The 21,707-nt window shown below is 37.6% G+C and overlaps 1 protein-coding gene across 1 annotated transcript in view; it reads left to right on the forward strand.

Annotated features, from left to right (window-relative positions):
* CSTPP1 (centriolar satellite-associated tubulin polyglutamylase complex regulator 1) overlaps positions 1-21,707 on the forward strand; it is a 180,908-nt gene that overhangs the window by 21,255 nt on the left and 137,946 nt on the right. The window contains exon 2 of the mRNA XM_045786554.2: positions 21,522-21,624. Coding sequence (XP_045642510.2) covers positions 21,522-21,624 — 103 coding nt within the window. The remainder of the gene's footprint in view (positions 1-21,521; positions 21,625-21,707) is intronic.

The following is a 21,707-nucleotide window of genomic DNA, read 5'->3' on the forward strand; positions in this document are numbered from 1 at the left end:
CCCCTATGACTCAGTCATTTACTCCCAGGCACAGAACCAACTGAATGCAGACGTATGTTTGCTAAACGGTCACACCAGAATGCTCATAGTGACACCATTCGTATTAGACCCAAACTGGAAACTTAAAAAGTGCTGTCAATAAGAAAATTAATAAATAAATCGTGGCATAGGCAACAGAAGGCTATTATGCTGCAACGAGAATTAATGAACAACTACTCACAGCTCTGTGGATGAGCCTTACAAACATAGTATTGAATGAAAGAAGCCAGGCACAAAAGACTGCATGCTGTGTGATTTTATATATTCTCAAAAATAGATGCCAAAGTACATATCCATGTAATTTGTGACAAACTAAGTATAGCTGATAATATGAAAAATTTATTAGATGATAATTGGAAGGGCTGTGGAAGGAATAAATTTAGATTCACACCTCCTACTTTATGGGTACAATGAATTCTAGTTGAATTAAAATGTTAAAATACTTTTATATCCAGGAGAAAATAAGCAAGTATACTTACCCTTGAGATAGTTTTATGACATAAACCAATAGTAGATATTTGGGAGCTGATGGATGTGTAGATAGAATTTGTTTTTTAAGTTTTCATGGGCTAAATAGCAAAGATAAAAGAGGAGTGACAAGATAGGGAAAATCACGATGAATATGATAACTAAGAGTTAATATATGACATGTAAAGGAAATAAATGGTACAAATTTGTGTTATGGTAACTAAGTCCCTTCAGGACAGGTGACCAAAGGAAATTATTTAAGGGTTTGTTCATGTGCACTCTCCTTTTTAAAAGTAAAAAATTAGAGTGAATCTTCATGCCCGTCAATAAGGCAATGGTTAATGAATTAATAGATATAATAAGTATTCTATAACAGATATTCCTACACAGCCATTAAAAAATGAGTTACATTCATTAACAGGGAAAGACGTACATAAAGTTTTAAGTGAAAAAATAAGTTACAGAGTACAGTGTGACTACATTTCTATAAACATGTTATGAACATTTGCAAATATATGTATGATCACATATAGAAGTTCTGGAAGGATGTGTAACAATCTGTTAACAGTGAATACTCTGGCAAATTGCATTAAGAGAGTGCTTACAAGTAAGAAAGCCTTACTGTTTACTTTATGCCCTTCTGTATTCTATTACATTCATGTGTTGCCTTTACAATTAAGTTTTAAAAGTCTGTATAAGAGGAAAGATAACCTAACTAAATATTCGGGATCACCAGTAATTCAAGTTTTGCAAATTAAGACCCTTTTGAGTTAGTTTAAAGTTAAAGCTTCATACTGAGATGTCTGTGAGAAATTGGTCTCCATATCTTGAAGGTGGTACTGTCTTTCTGGAAAGCAATTTGGCAATACATAACAAGAGCTATAAAAATGAGCATATCTTTTGATCCTAAAGCTTTACTTCTGGGAATATATCCTAAGGAAGTAACTCAAAAAGAAAAGAAATTGTTTGTATAAAAATGTTTACAGCCACATTATCTTTAAGAAAAAATTGGAAATAATCCAGAAGCAAACTGAAATAGATTAGTAGAACAGAATATTATATCACTAAATAATTCCCAAGAAGACTTGATATATATGTGAAAAAGCATATGAAATGAAATATTTTGGAAAAGTGGGACCCCAATACAAACCTGTGTATCCACTGATGAGAAGGGACCACAGAGATATGTAAATCCTTGCTATTTTAAGATAAAGGAATTCTGTATTTAAGTACTGTTTTAAAATTCAATAACATATTGATCTTCTAATTTAAAAAAGGATTGAGCTAGATGACCTAATAAGATTGCTATCAGCTCCATGCTTTTATAATCTCAAGAAAATGAAATTGAAAATAGAGGTTCTTTTACTTTTCCTTCTCCCTCTATCATTCAGATTCTTCTCCTTAGCTGAACATTTTCCTCAAACTAGATCTATTAATGAGGCTTTCTATTAGGTCATTTTGTTTTGGAAAAACAGAGTAAAAATTTAGAAAAATAGAAGAGAAAGCAGTAATTTCATTCTCCTTATCCATGTATATTAAACATTATGTAAACAGTGTTTACTTATGCTTAATCAGGCTTCTAGATAGTTCTGGGGAGTATCCTCCTCCCCCGTAATCTAATGAAGACAATGAAGTTGAAGGGTTAAATACCTTGCATAATGCCTCAAGGAGTCATCTGTAGGACAAGAATTAGAAACTAGGTCTTGGGGCACCTGGGTGGCTCAGTCGGTTAAGCTTCCAACTCTTGGTTTTGGCTGGTTCGTGAGATCGAGCCTGCATCAGGCTCTGCACTCAGCAGGGAGTCTGCTTAAAGACTCTCTCCCTCTGCCTCTCCCCCACTCATGTGCACTCTCTCTCTCTCTTTTTCTCTCTCAAATAAATAAATAAATCTTAAAAAAAAAAAAAAGAAAGAAACTAGGTCTCATATAATGAGACCACCTTGCTTAGCCTATTGAGCCTGGATGCCTTTCTGTAGTATGGCAATAGGGGGTTGGAATCAATTCACTGTTTAAGAGCTGGACTGAAGGTCAGTTCACTTCTTCATGAGTCTGATTATTTGAGCCATATAAATTTTTTTTTAAAGATTTTATTTATTTATTCGACAAAGATAGAGACAGCCAGCGAGAGGGAACACAAGCAGGGGGAGTTGGAGAGGAAGAAGCAGGCTCATAGCAGAGGAGCCTGATGTGGGGCTCGATCCCATAACACCGGGATCACGCCCTGAGCCGAAGGCAGATGCTTAACCGCTGTGCCACTCAGGTGCCCCTTAGCCATATAAATTTTCTGAAGAGAGATTTCTGGAAGCCACTGTGGAAGCATCTTATACCACCACCAGGTGGACCTGGATAGGATCTGACTACATTGTCCAAAGAGAAGTGGTCATTAGAGAGAAATCCTGCTTCCCCTTTGCTACCTCTTACTTCATGCACTGCCCCTTATTTTTCACTCTTCTCTCTAGTGCAAAATACAGGATCTCAGAAGGAAATGGAGCTGTCATCAGTTCTGAAATTGGACAGAATGTTTCCTCAGTTAATAAGCGGAAAAATTAATTTTAGGAAGTCTTTATGTAAGTTCTGTGAAATACCAAGACATTGATTTGTGGTCTATTTTGCAATCATGTTTATATCATTTATTTTTGAGATAATCGTGGTCATTTTAAGCTTTCTAATTTTCTCTAAAAATTATCCTAATTCTGTGATTCAGTGGAAAATATTTACACTCATGAGATTAAAGTTCAAATTTTTGCCCTACCACTAACAAGCTGTGTGACCTTGGGCAATTTCCTCATTTGTAAAATGGTGATAATAATCCCAGCCTTATCTGACTCCTAGGCTGGTTGGAAGGTTCAGTGAGATAATGTATGTAAAAATATTTAGTAAACTTTCAGGGGTGTTACCAATGTTACTGTTCAAGTTTTGAAAGTCATTAAGACCTTACTTGTTCACAAGAATGATAATAAGCATTGAGATAACATTACATCTCTTCAAATGCTAGGATAGTGTCTGAAACACTCTATGCCATCTTAGCACGCACTAACCTAGATCCACAAATAGGCCAATGAGCATTCTTATGGGTATGTTAGCTTGCTCCCTTCATTTATACTTTTGGGAAAATGTACAGATGCTTTATGTTAACAGTAGATTTGTCTGGATACAGCAGAAAAAAACTAAAATAACATGGTTTGAACAAGGTAGAAGATTATTTTTCTTTTGTGGAAAAGAAGTCTGAAGATAGGCAGTCCATGGTTGGTATGTATGCTCCAAGGTATAATCAGCAGCTCAAGCTTCCATCTTTTTGCTCCAACATCTTATCCAGAGATTCCATCTTTTACCTCATGATCCATGGGGACGGAAGGAGCTCTCTATTATCCTCCTCATTATCTTCTGGGGTAAATGAAGGACATCTTTCAGCTGAATCAGTTCCACTTAAGAACTTTCTAGAAGACCCACACAGTACTGTGCTTTTATTTTATAGCTTAGTCACATGACTAAAGTCTAGCTACAAAAGAAGATGAGAAAATATGATCTTTATGCCAGTGGCCATGAGCCCAGATAAAAATTGGAGTATATTTCTAAGGAGGAAGAAGTTGCTGGGGTTGGCAACTAGCAGTCTTTGTCACAACATTATATAAATACATGGATGTCTTCTGTTATGAATTGCCGTCCCTTTTCCTCCCCAACACATGCACGCACACACACATATACCCCTTACATTCACATAGGCGGTGTCTATTTAATTTTATTTCCTGGATAAATTAGTCCACTCCAGTGTTCCTGTGCCCAGAGTTTATTTTCTGGTGCCCATGCATGACGATCGATACCAACTTTAGGAGAGTGGCCAATTGAGATCATTAAGCAGAAGGCTCTGTGGTCTTTTTTCAATACAGCCAAGGGGTCAACAGAATAAATTGACTGTTCATGCTCAGCACTATGGTTTATACTGCAAAAGACCTATAGGGGATATAATACAGACTCTTCCTCCTGTAGTTGATCTTTGTGAATGGGGCCGTCATATTCCCAAATGCCCAAGAAAGGAACACAGAAACCATCCCAAATTCCCTCTCATCTTTTCTCGTATTCAATCAATTACCATCTTGTATTGGTTATCCCTCTTTTGTTTTGATCTGTCATTCTCATTGTTACTTCCCTAATTCAGGACTGTGTTATTTCTGGCCTGGACTCTTTCTACAACTGCTTGTCTTGTGTCTGTATCTGTGTACTTGTATCTGTGCGTGTCTCCCTCCAGTTCTTCCGCAGTGCTGCCACAGTAATCTTTCAGAAGTAGTAGTCTGATGATCACTTTCTTGCTCAAAATCCTTCAGTGGTTTCCCAAAATCTGTGCTTCTTATAAGACCCTTTATGATGATGATGCTATCTAGACTTATGTTTTAGCAAAACTGAACTATTTTTAGTTTTTCAGATCCACCATGCACATATGAACCAATATCTTCATCCTTCTGCCTGTGCTGGTACGTCTCTATTGAATACCCTCCCTCTGCTTGTTCACATGGTAAATTCTTTCAGCTTAAATATTCCTCCTTCTTTTAAAATCTTTCTCCAAGGCAACAAAACCGCTCTTACTCTTTATACTTTTTACATACCTCCTTTATAACAATTACTATACTATATTATAGTTGTTAATTTTTATGTCCGCTTCTCCAAATAGATGGTAAGCTCCTCAAGGACAAAGACCATGCTTAGGTATTAAATAATTATTAAAAAATAAAGGAATGTCCTCAATTGTATTGTAATGTAGTTGATGTCACTAACAGATGAAATTAGTGTGACACACTGAGTCAATGTGCAATCAAATGCTATGTGATAAGTAATAAGAGTTCAGGAAAAAAAGATCACTGGAGATTGGAGGAATTAGGGAAGGAATCAAGGAGAATTTGTCTCCAGTAGGGAGATAGCACAGTATTTGGGCCAGGAAAACTAAAAATTCTAGGGACATATTTTTATTTCAGCAATGTTTGTATAAAGAAATATTTATAGGGGCACCTGACTGGCTCAGTCGGTAAAGCATGAGATTCTTAGTCTCAGGATGGTGAGTTCAGACCCCACATTGGGTGTGGAGCCTATTTTAATAAATAAGTAAATTTATAATGTCAAAACAAAGTACTACATTAAAGTTTTGAAAAAATATAATATTAAGTAAACAAAAGAGAAAAGAAAAATGAGAAAGGAAAAAACCCTCGAAAATAGAAGGGTGGAAGAATGGGCTAAATAGGTGATGGGATAAGGAGGGCACTTTGAATGGGCACAGGATGGTATATGGAAGTGTTGACTCACCATTTGTTAACTACACGGAAATTACAATAAAAAAAGAAAATTACTTAAGAAAAAGAAAAAAAGTAGGCAAAAAAAGAAAATTAAGAAAAAGAAAAAAGTAGGCAAAGAAATATACCCAATTTCTCAATAGAAGACATACACACGGCTAATAAATGCATGAAAAAGTGCTGAATATTATTAATCACCAAAGAAATGCTTTGAAGCCATGAGATACCAATTCAAACTCACTAAGATGGCTAAAATAAAAAAGATGGGCAATACCAAGTATTGGCAAGGATGTGGAGAAATTACACCCTCATACATGTCTGGTTGAATTATAGAATGATGGAGCCACTTTTGAAAACAGTTTGGCAATAAAACATACAGTTACCATAGGATCAGCACTTCCACTCTTAAATATATGCCCATGAGAATGAAAAACGTCCACACAAAAATCTGTACACAAATATTCATAGCGACATTGTTCATAATAGCCAAAAGGTGAATACAGCTGATGGATGGATAAACAAAGGTGGTAAACTCATAGAATGAGATGTATTCGATAAGAAAAAGAATGAAGTCTTGAGATGAACCTCAAAAACGTGATGCTGAGTGAAAGAAGCCAGTTACAAGAGGCCATATTGTATGATTTCATTTATAGAAAATGTCCAGACTAGGCAGATCAGTGGAGACAAAAAGGGGATGAATAGTTTCCAGGGGCTGGGAGAAGAGGGCATAGGAACTGACTGCAAATGGGTACTTATTTTGGAGAGTTGAAGAAATGAAAAACTTGGGTAGTGGGGATGGTTGTACGACTCTTTGAGTATACTAAAAACTGTTGAATTGTACATGTTAAAAGGGTGGATTTTATGGTAAGTGAATTATATCTCAATAAAGATACTATTAAAAGAAAAGAATCCTCTGGGGTGCCTGACTGGCTCAGTCAGTGGTGCATATGACTCTTGATCTCGAGGTCCTGAGTTCAAGCCCCCATTTTGGGGGTAGAGTTTACTTAATAAAGAAAAAAAAAAAAAAAGGATCCACATTTTCTCAACCTGCAGGCTTTTTAACTATGAACATACACAGTATTAATATATGCTTAAGTGTGCATACTTAATATGCATTATATATATAATGTACATATATGCATATGCATTGACTGGGTAACACATTCAAAGGTTCAAAAAATTATAATAAGGCATACATTGAGAGGAATTGTTTCCACCCTCTCCCAATTTACCCCTTTCTTCCTCTCCCATGCTCTGTAGACAACTGCTTTTATTCAACCAGCTCTTTTATTTTATTTTTTTTTTAGATTTTATTTTTAAGTAATCTCTATACCCAATGTGGGACTTGAACTCACAACCCTGAGATCAAGAGTTGCACGATCTTCTGACTGAGCCACCCAGGCGCCCCTGAACCAACTCTTTTAAAAATATAGGTTATGATTATGTTTTGGTTCTCCCAAGTTGCCAGTACTGCTGAGCTTTGCCATTTCTTTTTTTCTGAAATGACCTCTTTCTTTACTTTTTCTAAAATAAATTCTTTTTCTGGCTTTATCATAAAGGCATGTAATAATTTGCCTCCTTTGGTTGTCTCCAAATTAAGGTTTCAGTATAATTCAGTAGTCTGATTATCAGTACTTAGATTATCTTCTAGCCAACCATTATATTAAATAAAGATAACACTTTCTTTGTAATACCTATTATCACTTATCACTTATCATAGCTCAAGAAAAAATTTATTTATAATTTTTCCTGGATTTTTGTGATTGGCACCAGAGACCTGAATAGACTATCAGTAGAATAAAAGAAGCCTGAATAATATAATTTGACTATTCCATTTAGAAGGTTGGGTCCATTCAGGGAGTATGAAAATATATTTGAAAATAATTTAGTTTTGCCATGACGTATTTTGCTTGCTTTGTACAAAGAAAAACTTTGGCAATGTGGTTATAGATGGAAGTATGGAGAACTTCAGAACTTCATTTGAGCAAGCCCAAGTACTTTCCATCATTGAATCAAGAGTGAAAAGAAAGAGGAAAGACTTCAATTTCTTTTTTTTTTTAGTTTTATTTATTTAAGTAATCTCTACACCCCATGTGGGGCTCAAACTCACAACCCCAAGATCGAGTCGCATGCTCTTCCAACTGAGCCAGCCAGACGCCCCGGTGAGACAGCCAGGCGCCCCTTCAATTTCTTTATCTATAAAATGATGGTAGTTAAATGATATGATCTTAAAATTCTTCCACTCCTTAAGCTTGTGCAATTCAGGAACAGTGGTGAGAATAGTAATGAAGTGATTGGCTACTGGTTCCAAGTTTAGTACAACCAAGAGAAGCCAGTGGAACAATCTGTGGGAGGACCTAAGTGATTTCAAGTCCTGTTGAAGAGGAATAGTGTGTTCAATGGAAATGGAGGAGGAAATGGAATTTTTGGGTCAGGGATTTGATGGGCCATCGTTATGAAAGAAAGCCCACCATGTGCTCCTGGGAAGAAAGATGTGGGTTCTGAGTTTTGTTTTGTTTTTGTTTTTAACATGTAGGTCATAAACTCTCAGAGGAGCTATAGATGAATCTTAGGAGGTTCTCAAATCCTCTAAATTATGCACAGCATATCAAATCATATCCATTTTTCTGTGAGAAAGTATTTGCAGCTTTAAGTAGATACTTATCATAACCTAACAGAAAAAGTCATTTACTCTTAAAAATGAACGATAAAGACTCTTAATGATTAAAATGGAGAAAGAGAGACACTGCAGTGGCCTTGCAGTGGGTGAATATGGTCATTGTGATATTTTCAGAGTCAGCTAGGTGTCAGTCCCAAGACCTAGAGGTAAGGGGTGAGAAAAATGTAAAGAAAGAAACAGAATTTGCCATCAGGCGATTTTGAGTCTTGGCTTGCCATTATTGGCTGTGTGACCTTGGGCAAGTTTATAACCTCTGTAAGACTCAGTTTCCACAGCTGGAAAATGGGGCTAGTAAGTATCTACCTTAAATGGTAGTTGTGAAGATAAAAGGAGATACAGGTTGAGCACATAATACGGTGCTTGGCACATCGGAGGTATTTGGTAGACCTCTCCCCTCACAGGTTTTAGACTTTGTGTATCTGGTCCCCAGTAAGTGCATCTTCAGAGAACTACTCAGTGATGCTCGCACTCAAGGAGATGATATCTTATTAAGTGGTCAGTTTAGAGGCTCTTTCCCATGCAGATTTGCCAGCCGGGTGTGTAAAAAACCCACATTGGACTTGTTGCCTGGCAGCACGTGGCCCTGAGTGGTAGTACATGGCTTGCATTGTAATGCCATCAGTGCAGGGGCCAGCTGGCTGAACATGGACTGCCACATGGGCTAGGGACTCCATTCCTCAACAAAACAGCAGCCAGCACTAGGGTTAACAGAAAATGACAAACCAGGCAGGGACGAGGGAGGCGCCAGCAGAGCAGCGGGATGTCCTTTGATTTGCTTCTGTTATTTGCATGTCTTTCTTGTGATGTCTGTGAAATGTTCAGAATGACAAAGTTTTTAAAAGACCTGCTGACTCCGCCTGAAAAATGTGAAAAACCTCCCGTTTCGAGACCTATTATGTCCAGCTAGCCTGCATTTTCTATATCTTTTTCTTCATTTTTTATTAATGCAAACATTTGCATGAAGACAGAACCTTTGTTTCGTAAAGAGTTCATCTGCCCCTGCTGCTTACTGGCCCTGCCGTGTGAGAGCACAACAGAACCTTTGTTACGCTTTCAGCAAAGCTGTTTATGAACGGTGGCTTACTGAGGACTGCTTCCTGTGCTGTGTGCTTCCATTTTGTCTAAAAAGAAAAAAGAAAATCATTCTTAGGAGTGAAAAGAATTTGGACTTTCTTTTATTCAGGTCTTGGATGTTGAAATGACAAGTAGCCCCCAAATTTGTGAGGAACTGGTAATTGCATCGAATGCATTTTTTCACTTTACCTTGAACATAATGAGGCCCTTAGTAACAATGGAAGGAGCAAGTGCTTTCTTATTGGACTAGAGGGAAGGAACAGTAAAAAGGCAACAGAAAGAGGGGTTGAAAACAGGACAAAAGTGGCTTCCTGTAAGAACCCTAATATTGTAGCAGAATGTGTTTTGGTACTTAGTGTTTCCCACCTGGGAGGCACAATCCTGAAGTGGTTGGGTTGAATAAAGAATAGCTCCACAGTGTATAAATAGTGATACAGTTTATGTATTCATTCAGTAAATATTTGAATGACTGGTATGTGGAAGACACTGAATGGTCCTGAGTGTTAAAGGGGATAAAAGAGAAGCGAGTCATGGTAACAGTCTGTAAGGAGTCCGAAGTCTAACAAAGAAGATAACACATGTATAACGGAAATAATTCTGTATCAAGGTAGAATGTGCCATTGGAGATATTTAAAATAGGTGTTTAGGGAGCTCAGGAAAAGGAAGATTGCTTCTAGGTCGGAGAGAATCAGGAAAAGCTTCATGAAGAAGGTGGCATTTGACTTGAGCCTGGCACGGAAAGGTAGGCTTGGACATTGTAACGTAGCTGTGAGTGAGGAGTCAAAAATTATGTTGGTCTGGTAAAACAGATCCCAAAGTATATTTTTATAGGGTATTTTGGCGTTTGACACTATTGATTTAGACGATATGGTAAGTGTCGGCATGAGTTTTCTGTGTAATCTAAATTAGGGCCGGTCTAGCATATGCTCTTCCAGTCATTCACCCCATGACTTTTGTGCACTTTGGCCTAGGCCTCTGGAGCATCTATAAATATCTACAATAGCATCTTTACTTTCATAACAAAAATAGAAACTCAAAGGGATTATTGGGCATTATTACAGCAATATCCCATAAGCAGGGTGTAGACATAGTTCTGAGTGGGGATTTGACATGTGAGACTCATATTTGAAAGAGAATCCCCACCTTCATACAGAGGAAGTATCAAACAGAAGGGAGGGGATCAGGAATTCTAAGCCCTTGAGTTTTCAGCTACCTTAAATTAGAATTCATTTCTGTATCTTTCTGCCATTAGACCAAATGAGGTCCTGTTAGTGTTATAGGAGTTGTTAATTTTTGTGAAATTGATATAAAATGACAAGTAATTGATAAGTTACTGCATTAGTACCTTGTTGCATTAATACCACTAATCTGTATATTCATAGTTAATTGCATATCACCAAATGTAATTGCTAATAATTTGTAAAGGATTTTCCTTTCCTTTCCCCAAAGGCTACAACTTTTAATGACTATATAGCCAATTAATTTTCACCTTGTAGCTTAAAATTTTTTTTTAAAGATTTATTTACTTATTTTAGAGAGAGAGAGCACAGCGGGAGGGGCAGAGGAAGAAGGAGAGAGAACCACAAGCAAACTCCACGCTGAGCTCAGAGCCAGACATGGGGTTTGATCTCACAACCCTGAGATCACAACCTGAGGTGGAACCAAGAGTCAGACAACACTTTGGGGTGCCTGGCTGGCTCAGTCGTTAAGGCGTCTGCCTTTGGCTCAGGATCGAGCCCTGCATCGGGCCCCCTACTCCGCGGGAAGCCTGCTTCTCCCTCTCCCACTCCCCTTGCATGTGTTCCCTCTCTCGCTGTCTCTCTGTCAAAGAAATAAATAAAATCTTAAAAAGAAAAATAAGAGTCAGACACTTAATTGACTATGCCACCCAGGCGCCCCTTGCCTTGTAATTTTAATACTTCCCTACCTGACATGACATTATGAGTGGCACTTGATTTACTCCATGTTTGTCAATTTATAGGGTTTTATTTAACCTGTGGTGCCTTCTGGAAAAATAGTTTTATGACTGTTTGTGGAGTTGGTTTGATAACAATGCTGCTCTATGAATAACTGTTTTTGCAAAGCTATTGTCATGACAATTATTACTTGGGTTCTCCATGTGTCCCATAGATTGTAACTGTGGGAAACGTAAGTGCCACTTCAGATTTCTCTGACATTCAGGTAGTACGTTTTGTTATGGTCAGCTAATGGAGTGCTTTAAGTTTGGATCTCTGTAAAAGCCTCCTTAATTTTTTTTTTTTTTCTGTAGCTTCTGGCACTTGAAATTACAAGACTTCAACCTACTAATTCTATATTATGATATTTAGACTAGAAATACTGAGGCAGTAGGATTTAAGTAGTTGGCCTTAATTGACAACCCCAAAATATCAAAAATCACCAGTTTTAGGAAGAAGGGAAGAAGGAAGAATTAATGGCCAACTAGAGGGTGTTTGAATGTGAAAGCACTCAGCTTTGCACAGCTGCTAACTTGTACAATACCTCTATTGGTTGAGGGAAGTGGACTTCAGTTTTTTGTCCTCCACTTTTACATAAAGATCTTTAGAGACCTCTTGTTTTCTGGTTGTCACAGGTGATGTTAACATATGTGCAATGCTTTGTTTTGCCCTCAGTGTGTCTTTTAGTATTTGAGTTTGACTAGCTATACAGCAGCAATGTGATGGTTTAGATGCCCAAATGCATTGTATTAGTTTTGTCCATTTTATTTTTTTTTTAAAGATTTTATTTATTTATTTGACAGAGAGAGAGACAGCCAGTGAGAGAGGGAACACAAGCAGGGGGAGTGGGAGAGGAAGAAGCAGGCTTCCAGCCGAGGAGCCTGATGTGGAGCTCGATCCCAGAACGCCGGGATCACGCCCTGAGCCAAAGGCAGATGCTTAACGACTGAGCCACCCAGGCGCCCCAAGTTTTGTCTATTTTATAATGAACTATTAATGTAAAAGATTGTTCCTTAATTTGTAGCTCCGTCCTTAGAAAATTCCACTTGGCCTATGTTATGTGGCATAGCTCTTTTTTTTTTTTTTTAAGATTTTATTTATTTATTTGATAGAGAGTGTGAGCTTGCACGTGTGAGCAGGGGGAAGGGGCAGAGGGATAGGGAGAGGCAGACTCCCTGCTGAGCAGGGAAACCAACAGGGGACTCAATCCCAGGACCCCAGGATCATGACCTGAGCTGAAGGTGGACGCTTAACCGACTGAGCCACCCAGGTGCCTCATGGCATAGCTCTTTAAGCGCTGCAGTATAGTGCAGTCCTGACCGTAGGCCTGGATTCAAATCCTGTCTCTGCTACTCACCAGACCACTAATATTAAGGTAAATTACATATTTGAGTCTTCCTTTTTTTCATCCATAAAATGGAGATAACAGAAAAGTACATCATTTCATTTCATATGAGAATCTCATAATTCTCTTGGGAGAATTAAATGAATTAATGCCCGTGAAATGCTTAGAAGACTGTCTTGCACAGAGAGTTTAATAAATGTTAGCTGTTGTTATTGTTATAGTTATAGGTTTGACTACCAAAAAGCAAACCCCGTAATGATCAAGAGCTTTAAGGGAGGGAAGCCTCCTGCGTTTATATCGAGGATGTTTATCAGGATATTCATATGTGACGTGTGATTCACTTAACAATTTTTTCTGGGTGCCCAAAATTAAACTTGACACACAGCTGTTTTATATTTGGAGCTAGTTAATGTTTGAAGAGGCCTGATTTGGGCTTAACACTTTTACTTTATTTTTCTCTATTGTAAGTTTCAAATTTCTTTTTGTATTATGCTCACTATGTTAATTATGAATTCGTGATTTGGTAAGGGATGCAATTACTTCAAGATCATACTAGAAAAAAATATAAGATAATAGGTTTATACACTTGGAGTAAAGAGGGCCTGTCTGAACAACACACAAAGCACAAAAGCCACAGTAAAATACTTTTGACTGTATCTTAAGTTGTCTATACAATGAAAGTTACCACAAACAAATGAAAAGAAAAGCCATAAGGTAGATGTATATTTTTGCAAAATATATAGAATTAGAAGAAAAACTGCAAATCAAGGAGAAGAAAAAAGAACCAGAGAGGAAAATGGGCAAAGGATACTAGCAGATTATTCACAGAAGAAATACAAATAAACATGAAAATGTGCTTGACTTTATTTGTACTTAAGAAGACTAAAATTGAAACAATAGTGAAAAGCTATTTTATAGCTGTTAAATTGGCAAAGTTACAAAGTCTTAGACCAAGGATAGTGAAAACAGATATTCTTATGACTGGGAAGAGAGTAATTGGAATAACCCTTTGTAAAGCAATTGTGTGTATCTAAGTAAACATGAAGATGTGGAGAAGAGGGAACCCTTGGGCACTGCTGGTGGGATTGTAAACTGGTGCAGCCACTCTGGAAAACAGTATGGAGGATCCTCAAAAAATTAAAAATAGAACTACCCTATGATCCAGCAATTCCAGTTCTGGGAATATATCCAAAGGAAACGAAAACACTACATTGAAAAGATCTCTGCACCCCAGTGTTCACTGCAACATCATTTACAATAGTCAAGACATGGAAACAACCTAAGTACCCGTCGATGAATGAATGGGTAAAGAAGTTGTGGTGTGTATACGTAATGGAATATTATCCAGCCGCAAAAAAATGAGGAAATCCTACCATTTGTAACAACATGGTTGGATCTTGAAAGCATTATGCTAAGTTAAATAAGTCAGAGAAAGACAGATACTGTATGATTTCACTTATAAATGGGATCTAAAAACAAACAACAAACAAAAACCCAAACTCATTGAAGAAGAGATCAGACATGTGGTTGCTAGAGGCAGAGGAGGAGAAGGAACTAGAGGAAGGTGGTGGGGAGGCAGGCTGGGGATTTTCAGTTATAAGATAAATGAGTACTGGGGAGGTAACCTATAGCATAGTGACTGTGGTTACCACTCCTGAATGACACATTGGGAAAGTGGTTAAGAGAGTAAATCCTAAGAATTCTCCTCACAAGGAGAAAAATGTTTTTTCTTTTCTTCTTTCTTTTCTTTATATTTTATTTATATGGTGAATGTTAGCAGAACCTATTGAGATAATCATTTCACAATATATGTAAAGCAAACCGTCCTGCTGTATGCCTTAAACTTATATGTTGATGTTTGTCAATTATTTCTTAACAAAACTGGAAAAAAACCCATGAAGATGTGTGCATCTTGCAGCATGCCAATTCCATAGAAAAACTCTTCTACATATGCACAGGGAAACATGTATAAGAATGTTCAACACAGCAAGTTTATTATAATGAAAGTATGGAAACAGCCTAAATATTTATCAATAGAGAAATATTTCCCACTGAGAAATACTGCAAGGGTAAGTTGGTTCCATATCATTTTATAAAAGATCTCCAGACATGGCTGAGTGAAACAAGGAAGATTCAGAAAAAAAGTATATGTCATTTATTTAAAAATAAAACTAAACCAAGCTCGCAAGTTATGTAGTTCTATATTTTTTAAAGTAGGCATACCAAATTGACAACTGTTACCAGTGGGAACTGGGATTGGTTTTTAACTTTTTCTGTACTGTTTGATTCTTTAAAAATAATTACATGTGTAGTTAGAAATAAACTTTTTTTTTTTTACAATTTAAAGATCATATCAATACTTATCACTGTCTGATTTACCAATTTAAGCTTCTTTTTTGGTATTTACATGGATAGCCAGTAATTTCTAGATAATACAGTATAAAATGGGACATATTGTAGGGTTTTGGATGTTTCTTATTATGTTTTGCCTTTGTTTTTATTTTTGAGAGGTCATGGATTATAGTGAAAGGGCATAGGCTTTGGAGTAAAATCTAAGTTTAAATCCTAGATTAGCCATTTATTAAGATTTTAGCAGGTTCCTTAACCTCTCTGAGCTTCAAAAAAGTCTATTACTTACCTCATTGAGTTGTATAAGGATTTACATGTACTGGTTTTTCTCATTTCCCATCTCCTTTGGTCAGAGGAAATTGGTCTAGTGTGGTCTAAGATCAAAGATGGTCTTCTATGGGTGATAAAATATTTCACCAGAACATGCCATATCCCTGGATCAGGACATACGAGTAAAGATGGAGGATGTAAATAATTAATTTTAGAGGTCTATTAACTTTTTAAACCAGTAAGCTATCTATTTGTACTTCACAAGATCAAATCAAATCAATTCCTGTTAGTGATTTATAAATGATCTTGAACTTGAAGCTTCTAAAGAGTTTACATGACAAGTTGTTTGGTTAACAGGGTTACATTTCTTATCTCAGAGAACAGTCTTAATTTAATTCAACATTTGTGCCAGCCAGCATCTGAATTTCAAGAGGCTTCAAAGACTGAACTGTGTCTCAGGACTCTGGCAAGGGAGGAAAAAGCCAGATTTCAAGTTGAATATATGTATATACTATGCTTTTCACTTACACTGCCGTTGCTCTTCTATGTGTCTATTAATATCACATGTAGTAATTCATGTGAATATTTTTCTAGTGAGACTTGTTTATTCTAGTATAGGGACTCTGTATTAAATAATAATAATAAAATGAGTGGTCTAATTAATGTAGGTGGGAATTCTAGACCCCTCAAGCAATAATTTCCAAACGGGACCCTTTATTTGATTGCAAAACAAACAAGTTAATACTTTGATGGTATTTATGCTTGGGATGAGAGTTAAAAAGAAATAGTTCTGGACTTTCCCCATGTAAATTAGAGCCTTCTGAGTAATTAGCAGTTAATAAGTGAATGCTTCCTATACCTTTAAAGGTTATAGCTGAAATGGGCATATGCTTATGTATATTATTGTACGCGTAAAGTTTATATAGCCCAGGAATCCTTGAAGATAATCTGTAAACATCTTTGGTTGGATGAGCAGAACTTTAAATAAGTGAGTGGGGGGCTATAGTAAGTTGGTTGCTTGATGGTTTATTAGTGTTGAAAACCTACTGTCTTCTGAGTTTTGCAATGTCTGTAGTAATAACAACAATAATAAAAATTATCGCTAATATTTATTGCATACCTATGTGCCAAGCACTATGCCAAGATTATTTACATACATTATTTAATTCTCACTACAAGCTTAGGTGGTAGGTACTATTCCCCAATTTTATAGAAAAGGGAAGAGTGATTAGGTAACTTGCTTAAAGTCACACCGTTAGTAAGTGCCAGAGCTAGAAATCAAATCCAGGTCAACCTGACTTCAGAGCCCATGTTCTTCACAGTTGCAAAAAATTGCTGTGTCATTTTAATCTGTAGGGTCAGTAAGTAGCAGTAATAATATAATCATTAATGTGTTACTTTTTGTATATACCAAATATTTTCAAGGAAATAGTTTATTACATATCATTCCTAGTATCATATCCATTTTATAGCAGAGTGACTGTGGTATAAAGAGGTTAAGCAATCAGCAGGAGGCCATTACACAGAACCAAGAAGTTTCTGATCCACATTGCCTTTATTTGAGAGGTTCATATAATGATCATACAGTGTTATTTATATTTCACTTAGATTTTTCAGTGCATGTTGAAGTTACAAGTGCTTATCTAAGGCGATGTTATCTGAGCAAGACAGGGACCTCGGGCCTTTGTGTGGATTTCAGAACAATAGAGCCTTATTGGTACATGTTAGAAAAGTTAATCCTGGGCTTGTTGTAGGAATCACAGCAAAGCAGAAGACAAGTCAATCTGAAACGTTTTTTCTTTTCCAAGGAGGGCAGCTAAGGTGCCCAGATATCTTTGCCCTCGGGGGTGCAGGTGTGCTGTTTTTATTCTTTAATCATTCACATAAATTAAAGCCTATTCCTTTGCATTTAAAATTTTTATAAAACGACACTCTCCATGTTTTACTGCCAGACAAGAGCTTTGAACTTCTGTCTCATTAAAGTTTGATAAACTGCAAGGATTTTCCAGGGTTGGGTGGTGCCCACAGAGTTCCGGAACATTGGACTGATAAGAGCTGCAGGTGAAGGAAACCACCAGAGAGTAGCTGTTAGAGAGAGCTCCTCACACTTGGCTTGTGGGAAATTCTCTGCAGGAAGGAACTTTCCCCTGCCCTTTCTGGCTCTTCTTAGCTGCTTCTCTTCACCCACAAATAAAAAGGGCACCAGGGCTTTCTGTTTCCACATTGTGAATGAGGAATGGGGCGGGGTGAATACTTTGTGGTGGAGTGCTTCTTTATAAGAAACTTTGAAATTCTATGAAAAATTCTAACTTCACACAAAATGCTGATTGGCATGCACACCTATGCAGGTGGGGATAAGACTCGCCCATGTGCGCACACACACACATTCACACAGACACGAATGGACCACATTTCTCAGATGATTTTACTATCAACATATGCCCCTGCCTTTGTGTTCTATGTAAAATAAAGATCGTATTTACTGGAAAACTGATTACACGAAGAGTTAATGACGAGGAAGTGTGGTATAGCGTCAGGAGCATGGGTTCTTGGTTTGAGTCTTGGCTTTTCTTCTCACTAGCTTGTCTGGGTGATCTTGAGCAAGCCACTTTAGTTCTATAAATCTCAGTTCTCCCATTTGGAAAGTGGAGGTACGCAATATACGTATATATCAAAGAATTGTGGCGAAGACTAAATAATATAATGCATGTTAAGACAATGAGTCCAGGGGCGCCTGGGTGGCACAGCGGTTAAGCGTCTGCCTTCGGCTCAGGGCGTGATCCCGGCGTTATGGGATCGAGCCCCACATCAGGCTCCTCTGCTATGAGCCTGCTTCTTCCTCTCCCACTCCCCCTGCTTGTGTTCCCTCCTCGCTGGCTGTCTCTATCTCTGTCGTATAAATAAATAAAATCTTAAAAAAAAAAAAAAAGACAATGAGTACAGTATCTGGCATATTGTTCACCAAGTTGCACAGGTGCTCCAAATTGGTGTCATTATTGTTATCATTATGTGTAATATTATTAAAATCTATAAACATCAGATTGGTAGATGAATGTTAAACAGACATAGTCCTTTTTCTTTCTTCCTTGCTTTCTTTCTCTCCCCACACCCCGACCTTTTTTTGGTGCAAAGTCGTTTTCCAGAAAATTTCTACTCTTTCCCACCCCCAGGAGGACAGAAGTACTTTAAATCTAATTGCTCTGAAAATATTTCTCCTTTAAAGGGCCTTCACATTGACATTTAGTCCCTGAAGTCAGGGAGGAGAAGCAGCAGGATTTGCAACTAAGTAGAGCTCTTTCATTTCTACCATCAAATCAAAAACAAAATCCAAAAAATCCAAAACACTCCAATCCCATAGTGGCCTTAGGTAGAGCTAAGTCAAAGAAAGCCATCTAGTCCAAGGGAGGAAACTTTTTTTTTTTTAAGATTTTTATTTATTTGAGAGAGAGAAAGCACATGAGCAGGGGTAGGGAGCAGAGAGAGAGGGAGAAGTAGACTTCCTGCTGAGCAGGGAGCCCAACACAGGGCTCGATCCCAGGACCCCAGGTCATGACCTGAGTGGAAGGCAGTTGCTTAACCAACTGAGCCACCCAGGTGCCCCACAAGGAATCTTTTTGTAAGACCAGGATAAGTGGGTAGAAGAAGGGAAGGAGAATACAGAGGTGACAGTTTCGCTGATTTTAATGTGTTTGGCCATTTTCTTCCCATTTTGATATAAAAGTATAAAACAATGAATACCAGAAATTGGCATGTGTTATCTCTTCACTCTCAGTTTTGGCCATTTCTTGCAGAAAGTTTTCCAGTTGGATGAACTGTTTCCAAAGTGCTGATTGTATTTTCACCTCTTTTTTTGGGGGGGGGGGGACTACTAGAATGTTTGCAGTGCACTGATACTTGGTTCGCTTTGGGAAGCACTCGTATTGACAGAATAAGTCACAGAATGTAAACATGTCATTCATCTGGACTTTAGGCCCATGCAAACATGGTGAAACCTTAGGTCACCATTGTCAAATGAAGACTCTCCTGAGTACAGCTTGGGTAGATAAACTTGCTTTTTAAGCTTCACTAGATTGCCAGGACTTCAGGAATGGTTTTTTGAAGTACCTGTTTTTTTAGGGGTGGGGGAAGGGCAGAGGGAGAGGGAGAGAGAATCCCAAGCAGGCTCCACGCCCAATGCAGAGTCCGACACAGGGCTCGATCTCACAGCCCTGACATCATGACCTGTGCTGAAATCAAGAATTGGATGCTTAACCAACTGAGCCCCATGAAGTACCTATTTTTTATAAATTTTAGGTAATTCCGCCATATTTTCCTGAGGGATGAAACTATAAAAGAGACAAATGTCCATCTTGGTAACAACTTTGTGGAATTGCTTTTTGACAAGGTATTCATTACTTACGAGGTTTTTTTGTTCTTACTGCTCCAGAAGAAGGGTTTTTTTTTTGTTGTTGTTGTTTTGTTTTTTGTTTGTTTGTTTTTTAATTTTTGGATGGTAAATGGAGATACTGAATTGGAAGTTTCTATGTGAAGTGTGCCAGGATTCCATTGTTGTACCTCAAAATAAAATTCAGGGAAAGGGAATAAGCATTTGTTGAGCACCTGTTGTAATGGAAGCTCTAGCCTATGTTGTTTATTGAAGTAAACCCCCAATAGACCTTGGAGATAGGCTCTTAAGAATTTATGTTATCAAGCAAACCAGGGACTATAGTATTTTGCATGCATTATCTTATTCAACTCTCATAACCCTATGATGTAGGAACTACTACTATTATTATTATAAATAGTAATAGTATTATTATCCACATTTTACAGTGAGGAAATAGGCTTGGAGAGTCATTTGCTCATAGTCACACAGCTAGGAATTGGTAGGGCCGAGAATGGAAGTACAGTCTCTCTGAACTCCAAAGCCTAAGGTCTAAGCCAGTAATTCTTAAACTTCCAGGGACATAAGAAGCACGAAGGGTACGTGTTAAAAATTACCGGGTTCCATGAAAGGTACAGCATAGGGAATATAGTCAATAATATTGTAGTAACATTGTATGGTGACAAATAGTGACTACACTTACTGTGATGAGCGTTGAGTAATACGTAGAATTGTCAAAGCTCTGTGTTGTGCATCTGAAACATGGCATACAATGTTATATTTAAAAGTTTCTAAGAAAAATTTTTTTAAGAATTATTGGGTAGAAATTTAAGGTGACTAAGTCTGGGATGGTGTCATATCACAAATCTGTGTTTCAACAGGGTATCTCAGGTGATTCAGATGAAGAAGTTGATTGACCATATTTTGAGAAAGAGCTAAATTATGTTTCTTTCCACACCTGATAAAGAAGAAAACCGGTGTAGATTAAATAACTATCTAAGATTAAGGTACCAAAGGCAGAGCCATGATTCAAACCAAGGTCTAATTTTAATACACCCTTATTACAAGCCCATGATTAATTCGCACATTTTCCCGTCACAACAAATGCAGAAAATGTGATTTCTGGTAAATCAAGCCACATAGATTTCACGGTCCTAAGGCTAATAACGTATAGCACCATTAACATTTTCATTAAATTTCCTTAAACTTTTCCATGACTCTTTTTGTTGTTAAGGAGTTGAATTTTCTTTGCAAGCAGATCATCCACACTTCAGGCATGGCATCACAACTCCCTGGGTTAAGTTTCTGAGACATGCAGAAGTGGAAGAGGGTGGAAGGAGATAGAAAGAAAAGAATTCCCAGGTGTAGCTAAATGGGGCTAAATGTAGCTAAGTGGTGCTAAAGCTACTCACCCTCATTAACGTCACCCTCATCACTGAAATGAAGAGTGAAGGGTTGATATTAATAATAATAGCCAATCAGATGACGATAGGTCATGTTCTACATTATCTTTCATTCTACGCTGGGGACTGTAGTTCAGTTAGGGCCAGCAAATTTGCTTTGTCTATTCCAGTCCATTTCCTAGGGCAGAACCAACATCTTCATTGACTTTAGTGGCTTCCTACTGGGACTGGGAAGACTTTTATTTTCTTTGTCTCTCACTTTGTCTTTCTGTCTTGATTCTTTTTTTTTTTTTTTAGCCCAGCGACATGTCCTCACATACATGGAGGATGCAGTGTGCCAGCTGCTAGAGAATAAAGAAGATATTAGCCAGTACGGCGTTGCCAGGTTCTTCACTGAATAGTAAGTACCTATTTTGCCAATAGGGCGAGCCCAGAGAAGGCACTTGGAAGCAGGCAAGATACATGAAGAAGAGAGCAGGGTAT

Source organism: Ursus americanus, chromosome 24 (assembly GCF_024610735.1).
Source record: "Ursus americanus isolate L20-20 chromosome 24, mUrsAme1.1.p, whole genome shotgun sequence".
Classification (NCBI taxonomy): domain Eukaryota; kingdom Metazoa; phylum Chordata; class Mammalia; order Carnivora; family Ursidae; genus Ursus; species Ursus americanus.